Source organism: Rhinatrema bivittatum, chromosome 4 (genome assembly GCF_901001135.1).
Source record: "Rhinatrema bivittatum chromosome 4, aRhiBiv1.1, whole genome shotgun sequence".
NCBI classification, from domain to species: Eukaryota; Metazoa; Chordata; class Amphibia; order Gymnophiona; family Rhinatrematidae; genus Rhinatrema; species Rhinatrema bivittatum.
Window position 1 is genome coordinate 453,542,261 of NC_042618.1, and position 16,847 is coordinate 453,559,107.

The 16,847-nt window shown below is 43.2% G+C and overlaps 1 protein-coding gene across 5 annotated transcripts in view; it reads right to left on the minus strand.

The window, feature by feature from the left end:
- Positions 1–11,602, minus strand: part of LRRIQ1 (leucine rich repeats and IQ motif containing 1) — a 455,984-nt gene extending 444,382 nt beyond the window's left edge. For all 5 annotated transcript variants that reach the window (XM_029597082.1, XM_029597083.1, XM_029597081.1 and 2 more), the window contains exons 1-2: positions 11,403–11,602; positions 10,654–10,768 (exon numbers count right to left, since the gene is read on the minus strand). In XM_029597082.1, coding sequence (XP_029452942.1) covers positions 10,654–10,768; positions 11,403–11,567 — 280 coding nt within the window. In that variant the 5' untranslated portion in view covers positions 11,568–11,602. The remainder of the gene's footprint in view (positions 1–10,653; positions 10,769–11,402) is intronic.
- Positions 11,603–16,847: the final 5,245 nt, after the last annotated feature.

The following is a 16,847-nucleotide window of genomic DNA, read 5'->3' on the forward strand; positions in this document are numbered from 1 at the left end:
TCCATCTACTTTGTAGTTCCAAAGAAAAAAGGCTCTTTTCGCCCCATTCTGAACTGATCTGGGTACGTACAGGGAAGGGAAGGGACATTACTATCATAAGCAAATTGCTGGGTAGACTAGATGAACCATTAGGTCTTTTTCTGCTGTCATTATCATGTTACTATATCTTTTTCACTTTTTATTTGCAATTCAAATAACATCAACGACATCAAATCCAAGCCAATCCCCCTACCTCAGGGAGTTCCACAAGGGTCTTCCCTATCCTCCACTTTATTCAACATCTATATGACCCCACTATGCAAACTCCTCAAGGAAGCAGATCTATTGCATTATGTATAAGCCGATGATGTACAAATCTTGCTCCCAATCAAAGACTTCATTGAACACACCCCTCTCATCAATAAAAACACCTACTATCACAACTATCCCTTACTCTCAATCACGCAAAAACTGAAATCTTATACATATCCAGCAAACCCTCCCACCACCCCCAACCGACCCCTCCACACAGCATCCTACAAACCACACACTCTCTACAGTCAAAAACCTTGGCATCTTTCTCGACAACCAACTGAACTTCAAGAAAACATCAACAACCTACTAAAAGACGGATTCTACAAACTCCAAATCCTAAGAAAGCTCAAACCACTGCTATACCCTCAAGACTTCCGAACAGTTCTACAAGCTCTTCTCTTTTCTAAAATTGACTGCTGAAATGCCCTGCTACTAGGCCTTCCAGCCTCCACCCTCAAACCCATTCAACTACTCCAGAACGCTGCGGCCAGAGCACTCACATACAGCAAGAAATCAGACCACATCACACCCATCCTCAAAGACCTACACTGGCTTCCAATCCCTCAGCGAATACAGTACAAAACCCTAACCATCATCCACAGCAACCAAACCAATTGGCTGCCCACCCCACTTCTCCTCTATACTCCCACACAGAATCTTCGCTCCTCAAACTCTGGCCGCCTACAAATACTGCCCCCTAAAGCCACTCAATGGATATCAACAAGGGAATGAACATTTTCCTATGCCGGCCCCATCCTATGGAACAAACTCCCCACAGAACTAAGAACAGATCCATCCACCCAATCTTTCAAGAAAAATCTTAAAACATGGTTATTCCGCAAAGCCTTTCCAACATCACACACTAACCAACCCGAAACCAAACCTTAACCATGCAATCAGAGCAACCCCCCCCCCCACCAATAAATATAATTGCTCTCATTATATTACTATTTATGCTATTTATGCTATTTAACTATGCGACCCATCCCTAATACCCTCTGTTACAAAATATACCTAATGATAATTATTGTTACCCTGTTACTCTAATATTTACTACTATTTATGCAATATATTCCTTTTGCTATACCATTATTATTTATGCTATCTTTTGGCACTGTCATACTACTATTATTTATGCTATCTTTTTGGCACTATTTTTTCCCATGTTGCTATTATAACTTCCTATGATATTTCTCTAATCATTTACTGTACCTGTCATAAATTATTTGTAAACTGATGTGATATTTAAATCGAACACCGGTATATAAAAACAAATAAATAAATAAATTTTAAAATTCTTAGAAAACAGAAAAAATTGGGTGGCATAATTGGATGTAGGATTAACTATGATCCACAGCATTTATAAATGTGGATAATTTTCACAATTGATGCACAGGTATTATAAAGGTCCTCTAATATTTTATATATAACTAGACGTTAAGCCCGTAACAACGGGCTACATTAAAAATAATTTTTCGATCCATTTCCTCCCGCTCTCATTCTCCTCCCTCCCACCTCATTCTCCCCTCACCCTTTATTCTCCCTCCCACCTCCCCCCTCTAGTCTCCCTCCCTCCTCCCCTCAGTCACTCCCTCCTCCCCCTCAGTCACTCCCTCCTCCCCTCTCCCCTCCCCTCAGTCACTCCCCTTCCGGATAGCACAAATGGAAGATCTTCGGGGGAGATCCCTCGCGCACGTGTGCCGCTACTGCGCCTTGCCGCCGCTGCCCCTCCCAGCGCCATTTTTGTTATGGGCAAGCTCTGGCCGACGTGCTCGCCCGCGCATGCGCGGTAGAGTTGCTCTCTACTGCGCATTTGCGGCACGTCGGTCCGGGCTCCCTTATCTAGTAGATAGTTTGGGCTGCCATAGGTGGAAGAAGTATAGTATAAGAAGAAACAAGAAACATATATCAATGTCATTTTGTGTATGATAAATTAATGTGGCTGCCATGTTAGTCTACTTGAATGCAAGGAAATAAAGGTTAACAAAAAATATAAAATATGAGGTTATACCTTTACATTGAACTAACAGTAGATTTCTTGATTAGTTTTGAGAGCTAATACTTACTTCCTCAGGTCAGAAAAGAATGAGCAAAACATAATGAAGGCACTTTGATGGGAGATCAAAATGTGACAGGCATTATAATTTTATGGCTCATAATGAGACAGGAAACTTAGGTCTTTGTTTCCTGTCACTTTCTCAAACCCCCTCCCCCTTCCCACTATTATTGGAATACTTTTTGTAATTCATTTATACTTTCTGGTAATGTCATCTTTTGATCCTTCTATTCTGACCTGAGAAAAAAAAAAAGAGTATTAGCTTTTGAAAGATGGTCAAGAAATGTATTGTTAGTCCAATTAAAAAGGTATGACCCTGTACTTTTTTTTTTTGTTTTGCTTTTGTTAACCTTTATTCCAGAGATTAATAATGTCATAAAAGGAAACAGTGTTTCTCAAATATAAAAAAAAGATGTGCACAAATTTAAGGTTCCCTGTCATATGACAAGAAAGTTTGAATAATAGTGCCACTGTTTACCTCTGTTGTACAAGCAGAGAAAACTCAAGGAAGAAAAAAATATATTTTCAACCAAATCCTTTGAAGTTTTTACTGGCAGACACAAACATTCTCTTAGCTGCAATTAATGAACACATTCAAAAACATGAAGCAGGTACCCCAGTTCTCTGCACTAAGTGTTAAAATCTTTACTTCTAGAGATAGATAATGAAGAAAGACCTGTACTATCAAGGAACACACAGCATGCAAAGGAATCCCCCATGTCTCTTTCTCTAACAAATACAATTGACAAAGAAACGAAAGGTGAATAGATATAGCAACAGCAATTAGGAAAAGATTGGAGTTATATTAATCTTAAAAGTAACACATACCCTCTTGCATAATTACATTTCAAAAGATCTAATGGCTTTTCTATATATATCTATTCTGTATTTATCTAACAGAATAAATTAGAAAATAGAAAAGATGGCAGAAAAGTTCCAAACGATCCATCCAGTCTGCCCAGCAAGCTTATGGTAGCATCTGCCATGCCATACAGGTCACCCCCATACTTAGTTTCCCAGAATGTCAAAGTCAGGGCCCTTGTCGGTTGCTGTCTGAGTCCAATTCCACATTACCTCTTGCCGTTGAAGCAGAGAGCAATGTTGGAGTTACATCAAATTATCAGGCTTATTGGTTAAGGGTAGTAACAGCCACATCAGCAAATTACTCCCATACTTATTTGTATTCCCAGACTGTAAAATTCAATGTCCTTGTTGGTTGCTGACTGAATCTAATTCCCCTTTTCCCCCTGCCATTAAAGCAGAGAGCAATAATGGAGTTGCATCAACAGTATGAAGGCTTATTGGTTAAGGATAGTAACTGCCACACCAGCAAGTTACCCCCATGCACTCTTTTCTTCATTTCCATTGTCTAGCCTTTATTTATTTAGTTAGAGGTTTTATATACCGTCGTTCTAAGTAAGGATCACTAGAACACAACGGTTTACAGTGTTTATCCCATGCCCCTTTGAAATCTATCACCATTTTTGTCTTCGCCACCTCCACCGGAAGGGCATTCCAGGCATCCACGACCCTCTCCGTGAAGAAATATTTCCTGACATTGATTCTGAAAGGAAAATTGGTTCTTACCTGATAATTTTCGTTCCTATAGTACCACGGATCACTCCAGACTGTGGGTTATGCCTTCCCTCCAGCAGATGGAGACAGAGAAAAACCTGAAGGGCACCCTCACTTAACCTGGTGTGCCTCCTGCATCCCTTCAGTATATAGATTAACCAAGCAGAATAATAGGTAACCATAATAAAAACGAATCAAGCAATAATAACAACAGAAGCTTGAAAAAATAACCTGTAGGTGTTCTTATTTAGTGTGCTGCAATAAAAATCGGAATATTATGCGTGTGCACAGACTCCTGAAACACCCACTCCAGGGCGGGTGTCTGGACTGATCCATGGTACTACAGGAACAAAAATTATCAGGTAAGAACCAATTTTCCTCTCCCTGTACGTACCCGGATCAGTCCAGACTGAGGGATGTACCAAAGCTTCTCTAAACTGGGGGGACCTTGCGAGTCCCGCATGAAGTACGCCACTGCCAAAATTGCAGCTTTCTGGAGCCTGAACGTCCAAGCGGTAGTGGCAAGCAAATGTGTGGAGTATCTTCCAAGTAGCAGCTCTACAAATCTCTTGTGGCGACACCAACTGAGATTCTGCCCAAGAAGCCACTTAAGAGCAAATGGAATGGGCTTTCAGTCCGTCCAGAATGGGTCGACTTTTACAAATGTAAGCGGACAAAATAGCCTCTTTCAACCAGCGTGCAATCGTCGGCTTAGAAGCTTTCTGTCCTCTTCGGGGCCTGCTCCACAGAACAAATAAATGATCTGACAGTCTAAAAGAATTCATGACTTCCAAATAGCATAATAGAGATCGGCAGACGTCCAAACGACGAAGTTTTCTTGCATGCGGAACGTCAGCTGCCAAATCAGGAAAAGCTGGAAACTCAATTGAATGACTTAAATGAAAGATTGAGACTACCTTTGGCAAAAAGGACGGTACCATTCGAGAGAAACTCCCGAATCAGAAATTCTCAAAAAGGGTTCCCTACAAGAGAGAGCCTGTAATTCTGAGATCCTGCGAGCAGAGCAGATAGCCACCAAAAACACCGTTTTCAACGTGAGGTCCTTTAACATCGCCTTTTTGATGGGTTCAAAAGGCGAATCGCAGAGGGCACGAAGAACTAAATTATGACTCAACGATGGACAAACTGGCTGGATGGGAGGCTTCAAGTGCTTCACTCCTCTAAGGAAACGCACCACATCCAGATGAGACACTACCGAACTCCACCCAGACAGCCTAGTGCCGCTACTTGTACCCGAAGGGAATTACAAGACAAGCCCTTGGCTAAGCCATTTTGCAAAAAACGTAACATCTGGACAATTGAAGCGTGTCGGGGAAAAATCTCTCGCTCACGACACCACGTCTCAAACACGCTCCACACCCTGACATAGGAGAGAGATGTGGAAGTTTTTCTGGCTTGCAGTAGGGTAGTAATCACCTCCTCAGAATACCCCTTTTTCCTCAATCTCCTCCTTTCAAAAGCCAAGCCGCTAGACAAAAGCGATCTGCCTGGTCGAAAAATATAGGACCTTGACAAAGAAGATGTGGAAGATTTCAGAGACACATGGGCCCGTCTATCGCCAGATTGACTAGATCCGCGAACCACGGACATCAGGGCCATCCGGAGCCACCAGAATCACGCTGCCTGGATGAACTTCTACCCTGCGAAGAACTTCGCCTACCAGCGGCCAAGGAGGGAACACATACAGGAGAACTGAAGTCGACCAGGGAAGTACCAGCGCATAGACTCCCTCTGCGCCGTAATCCCTTCTGCGACTGAAGAAACGAGGAGCCTTGGCATTGTCCCGTGTCGCCATCAAGTCCATGTGGGGAGTTCCCCACCTACGAGAAATTAGATCCATTGCTTGGTCCGAAAGCTCCCACTCTCCTGATCTATGCACCTCCGACTTAGGAAGTCCGCCTGTATGTTGTCTTTCCTGGCAATGTGAGACGCCACTAGTAGCGCAAGATTTTCTTCCGCCCAAGCCATGAGCTGTTCTGCTTCGTCGGCTACGGCTTGACTCTTGGTGCCTCCCTGACGGTTGATGTAGGCCACCGTTGTCGCATTGTCAGACAGGACGCGGACCGCCTGATTCCGTAGGCACAGGAGAAAGTGTTGCAAAGCCAGTCGAACTGCTTTGGTTTCCAGTCGATCGATCAACCACCTGGATTCCTCCAGGGACCAGCTGCCCTGGACTGAGTGGGACTGGCATACAGCTCCCCAGCCAGAGAGACTGGCATCTGTGGTCACCACTATTCAGCTCCATACTTCGAGATCTACCCCTCGAGACAGGTTATGCGGGTAAAGCCACCACCCACATCTGGACCTGGCGTAATCAGTGAGCGGCAGAGGGAACTGAAAATCCTCAGCCTTGGGATCCCACTGGGGAAAGCAACGCTCATTGTAATGGTCTCATATGAGCAAAAGCCCAGGGAACCACCTCCAGAGTGGACGCCATGAAGCCAAGAACCTGGAGGTAGTCCCAGGCTTTGGGCAGTGGGAGTGACAACAATCGACGAACCTCCTCCATCAATTTGGTCATGCAATCCGACGGGAGAAAAACTTTCCCGACACTGGTATCGAACCGGGATCCCAGGAAGTCCATAGTCTAAAAGGGACAAAGTTGCTCTTGGCCTGACTGATCACCCAGCCGAGAGACTCGAGGAGACTGACCACCTTGCTGATAGCGTGTAAACAGCGTTCCCTCGACTTTGCCCTGATGAGCCAGTCGTCCAAATAGGGATGAATGAGAAGGCCTTGTCTTCGCAGGGCCGCTGCAACTACCACCATGACCTTGGTGAACGTGCAGGGAGCGGTTGCCAGACCGAACGGTAGAGCGCAGAATTGGAAATGCATTCCAGAACCATGAAGCAAAGAAACCTTTGCTGATCTTCGCAAATGGGTATGTGCAAGTATGCTTCCATCAGATCCAGCGAAGCTAAAAACTCGCCTTTGCGGACCGCCGCGATCACCGAGCGCAGAGTTTCCATGCAGAAATACGGAACCTTTAGAGCCTTGTTGACCTTCTTGAGATCCAAAATGGGACGGAAGGACCCCTCCTTCTTTGGGACCACAAAGTAGATGAAGTACCTCCCCATCTTCCAGTGCTCCGGAGGAACCAACTTCACTACCCTGAGGAGACGGTTGAGGGTCTGACGAACGATCTGCCTCTTGGCTCGCGCTACGCAGGAGGATACCAGAAAAAAATCTTTGAGAGGCCGAGCAAATTCCAAAGCATAGCCGTGTTCCACAATATTTAGCACCCACTGTTCGGAAGTAATTCTGGCCCATGCCTCGTGAAACTGGGATAGTCGACCCCCAACCCGAGGGATGGGCCGGCCTTATCTCATTGAGGAGTCTTGGAGGCAAGCAAGGAGGAGGACCCTCCCTCCCTGGAAGGTCTGCAGTCTCAAAAGGAAGTGTTCCAGGATTGGGGCCTGGACATTGACTATCGCTGCCCTGCCGGCTCTGCCGAAACCTATGCTGCCCCCGAAAGCGTGAGCTTGATGAGGGAAAACCCCTGGAAGGTTTCGGTCTGTCCTCTGACAGCTTGTGAACCTTGTTTTCACCCAAGGACTTAATCAACTGTTCCAAATCATCACCAAATAGAAAACCCCTTTTAAATGGTAAAACCCCAAGCTGAGCCTTGGATGGCACATCCGCTGACCAGTTACGCAACCAGAGGAGACACCTTGCCGATACTGCTGATGACATAGTGTGAGAGGAAGTGCGGAGAAGGTCATACAGTGCATCAGCGCCATAAGCCACTGCAGCCTCTAAGCGCTCCGCTTGTTCTGACTCCCCCGGGAGATCTCTGGACATCAGCAGCTGTTGGACCCAGCGCAGATTCGCCCTCAGCATGTAACTGCTACACACCGCCGCTCGGATACCTAGGGCCGAAACCTCAAAAATGCGTTTGAAAAGGACTTCCAGCTTTCGATCCTGAAGATCTTTGAGAGCCGCTGAACCTGCGACTGGAATCGTGGTCCACTTTGTAACAGCCGATACTGAAGCGTCTACCTTGGGGGACCGCAGGAGCTCCAGAGACTCCTCGAGCAAGGGATAGAGCTTATGCATAGCCCGACCAACCCACAAGCCGGCATCCGGAGCATCCCACTCCTGGATCATCAGCTGCTGAAGCATGGGATGGAATGGAAAAGCTCTGGACGGCGCTTGCAATCCCGCCAGGACCATGTCCACAGAATTCTGCGACTGAGCCTGAGGAGGTAACTCCACTCCGAGCTCTGAGAGGACCGAGGGAATAAGCGGCTCCAACTCCTCTCTCTGAAACAGGTGGACCACTTTAGGGTCATCTCCTTCCAAGGGAGCCTGCTTTCCTAGCTCCTCTTCCGATCCCCCACACGCAGGAGGAAAAGAAGAAATGCCTGTGTCAGCAGCCCCACTGGCTGGAACCTCCGGAGGGGCCACAGCATTACAAGATATGGAGCCCTTTTATCTTCACGACCCAAAGGGACGCGGGCACATCAGGACGTTTGGCCACCTTGGGAGGCGGTCCCTGCAGCTGTCTTCCAGGCAAAGCACCACTTTGCGGAGACTGCGAGGCTAAAAAAAAGCCTTATGCATCACAAGAACAAAATCCAAAGAAAATGAATTTAAACTGATGTCATCCCCTCCTGAAAAATCGGGATCCCCCTGAAAAAAGTCCTGGTCAGGCTCAGAGGGATCCTCAGGACTGGCAGAGACCGGCGATAATGCTGGGGGAAGCTCCCCTGCCACCATTGCTCTTGCCTGAGCTTCAGCAAAGGAATTTAAAATGGCCGCCATTCCCGCGCTGAGAGGGAACGGGTCAGGCCGAGGCTCCTGAGGTGCCGACCTTTTAAAAACACCACAGGGCTTTGCTGAAGCTCCAGCAGCTGAAAGAGAGCAAGGCAGCGGGAGCAAATGCCTGCCCGGGAGAGCCTCAAAGAGGACTCCCCACAGGCAAGGCACAAAGATGGCCGCGGCATCGTGGTGGCTCGAAAGCAGCTGAACCGCGACGAGGGGAACGGCAAGGAGCCTGAAAAATGCGGCGAAATCGCACCAGAGACATCAAAAAATGCAGCAAAGTAAAAATTTACCCCAACAGGCTGCTTGTCTGACTTTTCAAAATTATTTTTTTTCTTTTCAAACGGGAGTTCGCCACAGGGTGAGAGAGGGTCCGGACCACCGGTAATCTCTCCCGCAGCTCCTTACCCCACCGGAGCCCCGCGGGTAACCCCAGCTCCAAAGCCTGCAACCAGGGGGGATGACCCCGCAGGATCTGCCAACCCCCGGGAGGATTGAAAAGTAATTCCTGTTCTTTCTTTCCTTTTTTTTTTTTTACTTGATTCAAAGTTAAAAGATTGTTTGTTCTTAAAGGGAAAGAGCCTAAACCCAAGGATCAAGGCAAGGCTGCAGGGTTTGCACCACCTCCATCTGCTGGAGCCAGAAAAATACTGAAGGGATGCAGGAGGCCCACCAGGTTAAGTGAGGGTGCCCTTCAAGTTTTTCTCTGACTCCATCTGCTGAAGGGGAGGCATAACCCACAGTCTGGACTGATCCGGGTATGTACAGGGAATTATCCTCCCTGGAGTTTCATTATGTGACCCCTAGTTGTAAATAAGTTGTAAATAATGTAAATAAGTTCACATATGTAATTTTAAATCCATATCTTTCCAATTTAAGTTATCCATGCTTGCTTTCTCTTTCTCTCGTACTTCGCCATTTACCTTGTTCTTTTTATCCAATTATTATCCAATATCTCCCAGTTAAACCCCCCTGTTCAATGTAATTTCCTTTCCTTTCTCAGTTAATTGTGAACCGACATGATGTGTCCTACGAATGCCGGTATATAAAAATGTTAAATAATAATAATAATAATAATAATAATAGTTCTACTGATTTCTTTCCAATGGAGGGAAATGTCGATTGTGCATCATTAAAACCTTCAGGTATCTGAGGTCTGTATCATATCTCCCCTGCACCTCCTCTCCTCCTGGGTATACATATTTAGGTCCTTCAAGCTCTCCTCATAAGTCATTTGATGGAGACTTCCCACCATTTTTGTCGCCCTTCTCCAGACCACCTCCATCCTTCTCTGTCCCTTTTGAGATACAGTCTCCAGAAACACAATACTCCAGTTGAGGCCTCATCAAGGACCTGCACAATGGGATTATCACCTCCTTTTTCTTACTGGTTATTCCTCTCTCTATGCAGCCCAGCATTATTCTTGCTTTAACTATTATTGCCTTGTCACATTGCTTCACCATCTTTAGATCTCTCTAGACACTATCACCCCAAGGTTCCTCTCTTGCTCTGTGCACAACAGCACTTCACCCCTCATCACATACAGATCTTTCGGATTACTTGAACTATAATGTCAGATCATTACTATTAATAAACCATATATTTTATTTAAGATATTATAACTGAGAATCTTGTGCCAGACTATAAACATATATATATATATATATATATATATATATATATATATATTTCTGTGGATGAGCTCTATGAGAAATAAATATAATCTCCTAAAACTTTATATCAGGCTGTAGATCACTGTGAGCTACCGTGAAATGGAGTTCTGAACAGCGGCAAACCAACTAATACTGCAATAATTTCCAATGCATATAAATTCACTCTCCCTAAATAAAAAAAATATAGATTAGAACACAATGCTATATATATATATATATATATATATATATATATATATATATATATTAATCTACAGAGATAATTCTTACTTAACCAGGTTTCAGTATCATTCAAGTCTTGCAGAATAAACTTTTCCACATGTTCAGTTCTATTCTTTATAAGTTGTAAACAGCAGAGAATTGATTCAGGTAATTCATCTGGAACCTAGAAACACAAGATATTAATTGTGTAGTGCACACTACACTTCTGACAAAAAAAACCACTTTTATATGCAAATTTACAGCCCAGAACAGGTGTCTAGTATTGGCGGGTAATAAATTACTATAAATAAATTAAGATAAAAGAATTACTCTGTGTGTGTGTGTGTGTGTGTATGTATATATATACATTAATGAACTTGGACACTGAAAAGCATCTAGTAACACTAAGAAATGAATAGTAGTAGTAGATGAATGAATCTGCTTCACTTCATTCTGCATTTCTAGGAAAAAAACATGAAGTCCAAGCAGAAGTATGTTACAGAGCCAAATTCCCAACTGATCGTCAGAAATTTCTGCACCAGTAGTCTTAAGTCAAAATTTATTTAATTGTGTATTTTTCTCTGGCACAAGTGCATGTTCCAGTCTAAGATGTACAAATGTTATTTTTTTCCATTTAAATAAACTGGAATAAATTGTCACGAGCAGCATCTCCAAAAATGAATCCCAACTAGAAACCTGCAGGATCTTCCCTGGCCTTGCAATGCCCCCTTCTCTGGGCCGCAGGTAACCTAGCAACGCCATCAACATACACGCAGCAAGAGCACAGGCTTTGCCTTTTCCCCGGCACTGTTCCTTACCTCTTCAGCAGTGCTCCAGCTTTCCTCCTCCACCTCGCTCTCCGCATCCTCCCCTTCCAGCGAGTTAACGCTCACTTTACCTAACTCCAGCTCAATCTCTGCCTCCAGCCCTAGGTCACCGTCCATAGCGTATGTCGATCGCTGTGCACAGTAGGCTGTCGGCATCTCCGATATATTCAGCTTTCATAGGTCTCCCCTCCTACCCCTGGGCATGAGTGTCTGCGTGTCTGCGTGCGTGCGTGCGTGCGTGCGTACCTGAAGTGCATGCGACCAATTGAATAGGCAATCCACAGGATGCCGACGAACTGACGCGTTCGCCGCCATGTTTAGTGTGGGCGTCAACTTAGGAGGGGCATTGTCACCTGCCTTTCTACAAATACTCCTCTCTAGACTCGGGTACTGGTACGTAAGGTGAGCCGTTAGATTGTGCAATCTGCCGAAGGCTTGGAAGGGATACAAATAGTTTAAAAAATGTTCGGGTTTTTTTTTTTTAAGTATTGTAGGATGCTCCAGATGAAAATAATTTGATTTAAAAAAAAAAAAAAACCCCAACAAAAAACATAATTTGTACCAGATAGAACCGTAAGTTGAACTTGGAGAAGAGATGGCTGAGGGGGGCTATGATAGAGGTCTTTAAGATCATGAGAGGGCTTGAAAGAGTAGATGTGAATCGGTTATTTACACTTTAGGATAATAGAAGGATTAGGGGGCATTCCATGAAGTTAGCAAGTAGCACATTTAAGACTAATCAGAGAAAATTATTTTTCACTCAACGTACAATAAAGCTCTGGAATTTGTTGTCAGAGGATGTGGTTAGTGTAGTTAGTGTAGCTGGGTTTAAAAATGGTTTGGATAAGTTCTTGGAGAAGTCCATTAATGGCTATTAATCAAGTTTACTTAGGGAATAGCCACTGCTATTAATTGCATCAGTAGCATGGGATCTTCTAGGTGTTTGGGTAACTGCCAGGTTCTTGTGGCCTGATTTGGCCTTTGTTGGAAACAGGATGCTGAGCTTGATGGACCCTTGGTCTGACCCAGCATGGCAATTTCTTATGTTCTTATAATAATTTATAAAGCAAATGTTAAACTTTCCACACTTTCGTTTCAGGGTCCCCATTTCTCTCTGAAACTGAGAGGTCTACTGAGAAAAGTCAGGTAGCAAGAAGGCTCATTGAATGTGTTTATAATTGCCAACTTTTTATTTTTAAAATAATTAAAAAATGAGCTAAAAAATGTAAAATAAAATGGATTGAGACTGCAGGAATAAAAAGCAAAGTGAGTAATATGAAAGGTTAGAAGGCCTAGCAGAAATGCAGGCAAACATACAGCTGGGTCTGACAGGCTGCAATGGCAGAGTTAACCAGCAGCTGGGTCTGTCTGGCAGGTTCCAGTTACAAGGAGCAGAGGAGTAGCCTAGTGAGAACAGGGCTGGTGCAAGAATATTTGGCACCCTAAGCGAACCTTTAGCCTTGCACTGCCCGCCCCTCAAACTTACCTATTAGCTTCAGTTCCAGCATAGTGCTCCCGCCTACTGGTGGTACGGTATTAGCTCTGGTACAGCATCCCTTTGGGCCTTGCACTGGCAGAATTTTGTCACCCTCAAAATTTTTGCGCTATAGATGTCTGCCTAATTTTCCTAATGGGAGCAGCAGCCCTGCCTGAGTTCCAAATAAGCTAAACTTCAATTCCTGCTTCTCCCACATGACACTCCTAATAAATGAATAGTAGGTTATAGTGGCTGTCAGCTGTACTGGCACTTAGTATTCAGCCCAGTGTGAGGAGTTAAGAGCCTCTCTTTCTCTTACTGGGGTTTGGGGGTAGGGGGAAGAATTTGCAACCCTAACTTTTTATAAGGTAGGGAATAGGGTAAGACTGAGGCCATTCAGGCCACACTATATTTTTAAAAATATCTTTTCATGGGGGATGGGATATAGGCTGCTAGACCTGTACTACATTTTTTAAATATCTTGAGAGTCACAAAGGGGGAGTGCTCAACCCATGCTACATTTTTTTAAATATCTTGGGGGGGGGGGGGGGGGCAGGAGAAAGGGAGGATCAGGGCCTCGCTTGGTTATACCTTAGGGACAGCTATTTGGCCAAACTGAGTTATCTGGATAATTTTATCCAAGGAAGCAATATACAGTGCTAGGTAAGAAATGGATGTGTACCAACCAGGAGAAAGACTACAGGGTGATTAAGTCTGATGATCTCAAGGTCATGAAAAAAATGTGATGTGGCAGTGGCCAGAGCCAGAGATATGCGAGGAGTGTACAGGGAAAGGCAAAGCAGCAGAAAAATAGAAGCAGTAATGCCTCTTTACGGTTCGTTGGTGAGACCTTACCTCAAGTATCGTGTCTTATTCTGAAGGTATTGCTTCTGAAAGAATATAGAAAGGATAGAGGTCATCCAGCAAAAGGCTACCAAAGTAGTGCAGATTCTGCACCAAAAGCCATATGAGATGATACTTAGGTATACACACATATACTTAAGTGTATATATAGACATTTGATAACGCCTATAGATAAGTGGCACAAATGAAAAGTCAAAAAATAGCCAGCTTGTAAATGGTTGGGGATTGAAGCACTAATTGAATTTAAAGCACTCATCTCAAGCCACTTTTAGGTGTTCAAGCACACTGTGGACTACAAATAAAATATGTTTTCTGTATTCCTTTACAAGCATAGGTTATACTATTCAGTAATCTAAGATTCTTAGTTAAAGAATAATACCCCCTGTTGAAGCTACTCTTTGTAGCAAAACAGAGGCCTCTTGTAGGGCTTAACCTAAATGAATGCATAAACTCTGCATGTACATCCTAAAACACTAGTATTCATCCTAAAACACTGTTTAGAGCAACACTTGTTTTTGGGATCCTGTATGTGAAATTTTTTGCTGCAATGTACAAGTAGCATTTTGGATTTTCACAAGATTTGAATTGGAAAAATTTACAAAATGTTATTGGGGTGTTTTTTAGCCAGTAATGATTAGAATTGCTTGCTAAAACCAGAAGGCATCTATAAGGCAAGATATTTTCTCAATCGCTCATGTGATGAGTTATGTATTGACTTTTTTCACTCTTGGTAGCCATTTTTGTTTATGAAAATGAAAACTATAAATATTTTTTAAAAATTTTCCTTGTTTCATTTTTTGTGTGGCTGATATACAGCAGAAGTATATATATATACATATATATACACACATATTCTAGAGGAGAAAAGAGACAGGTAGGATATGATAGAGGATTCATATACCTCAAAGGTATAAATCTAACCTTTTTCAAAGGAAAAATTGCTCTAGAACAAGAGATTGTGGCATAATGCTCAATAGGGGTAAACTCAAGAGCATCATCAGAAAATATCATACAAAGGATGGCGAATGCACGGAATAGACTCTCAGTGGAGGTGGTGGAGACAAAAACAGTAACGGAGTTCAAGGAAGCATGGGATAAATGCAGAGGATCCCTAGTAACAAAGAAGTGATGGGGAAAGCCAGAGATCAACTGGGGTCTATGGCATTATCCGAGGAATGAAATTGGGCAGATTAGATAGGTTTAATGATCCTTAACTGGTGTCTTTTTCTATGAAGCTAATAGGAGCAGCGTTGGGAGGTTGCAGTATTGCAAACAACCCATTCTTCACTCCCTCAAGAGCAGAGGCAAGGAGAGAGGTAATAAGGACAAAACAAATGGCAGATGCAGGAAGAATAATCTAATGATACTACTTGCCATAAGATAACCAGCATTTTCTGACTATAAATCACAGCAAAGAGATGTATAATAAAACACATAGAAGTACAAAAGGCTGCAAATAATACAATACATGTGATATTTTTTCCTATAAGAAATATGACATTTTTAATTAGGTTCCATGTTGCTTATGCCCAGGGAGAACAAGTTTCTTTCTTCAAGTTTACCTGGTTAATAAAAGTTTATGAACTTTTCCTCCAGGAACTTGCCCAAACCTTTTTTAAATCTATGAATTTAGTGATAAAGTAGTTTCCCCAGATTTGTTTTAAATGTGCTATGTATCAACTTCATAGAGTGTCCCCTAGTCTTTTTTTTATGTTTTGAAAGAGTAAACAACTAATTGGTATATATCTATAACATAAGAACATGCCATACTGGGTCAGACCAAGGGTCCATCAAGCCCAGCATCCTGTTTCCAACAGTGGCCAATCCACTTTACTTATGAATTTTATAGATGTCTCTCATATCTCCCCTCAGCTGTCTCTTCTCCAAGCTGAAGAGCCTTAACCTCTTTAGCCTTTTTTTCATAGGGGAACTGTTCCATTCCCTTATAATTTTGGCTGCTCTTCTCTGAATCTTTTTCAGTTCTACTATATCTTTTTGAGATGTGGCGACCAGAATTGCACACAGTACTCTAGATACAGACGCGACATGGAGCAATATAGAAGTATTATGATAATATTCTTCATTTTATTCTCCATTCCTTTCTTTATAATTCCTAAAATTCTGTTTGCTTTTTTGATCGTTGCCACACACTGAGCAGAGGTTTTCAACATATTGTCCACAATGATGCCTAGATCCTTTTCCTGGGTGGTGATTCCTAGTATGGAACCTAACATCCTGTAACTACAGTTTGAATTACGTTTCCCTATGTGCATCACTTTGCATTTGTCCACATTAAATTTCATCTGCCATTTGGATGCCCAGTTTCCCAGTCACATAAGGTCCTCCTGCAATTTCTTGCAATCTGCTTATGATTTAACAACTTGGAATAATTTTATGTTGTCTGTAATTTTAATCACCTCACTTGTTTCCTGTTACAGATCATTTATAAATATAAAAAAGCACCAGACCCAGTACAGATCCCAGGGACTTGAATATTTACCTTCCTCCATTAAGAAGCTGACCAGTTAGTACTACTCTCTGTTTTCAGTCTTTTATCCTGTTTGCACTCCATAATAGAACATTGCCTCCTATCCCATGACTTTTTAATTTGCTCACGATTCTCTCATGAGGGACTTTGTCAAATGCCTTTGTCAAATCCAGATTCACTACATCCACTGGCTCACCGTTATCCACATATTTATTAACATCTTCAAAAACGAGGCTAATTGGTAAGGTAAGGCTTCCCTTGGGTAAATCTATGTTGGCTGTGTGCCATTAAATTATTTCTATTCATGTGTTCCCTGTAGGTACCAGGATCAGTCCAGACTGCTAGGTTGTGCCTCCCCTCCAGCAGATGGAGTCAGAGAAAAGCTGAAAGGCACCCCCTAGATATACCGGTGTGCCACCTGCGAACTCTCAGTATTTTCTCTGACTCCAGCAGATTGAGAGGCATAACCTGTGGTCCTGATCTACTTCTCCTAAATTGGTTATCCAGGTTTCTTTTTCCTTGGTGATACCCTATCTGACTAGATCAATTAGTGAAGTTACATGTGTGTGGTTTGTTTTTGGTGGTTTGCTGTTGATATAGATTTTTT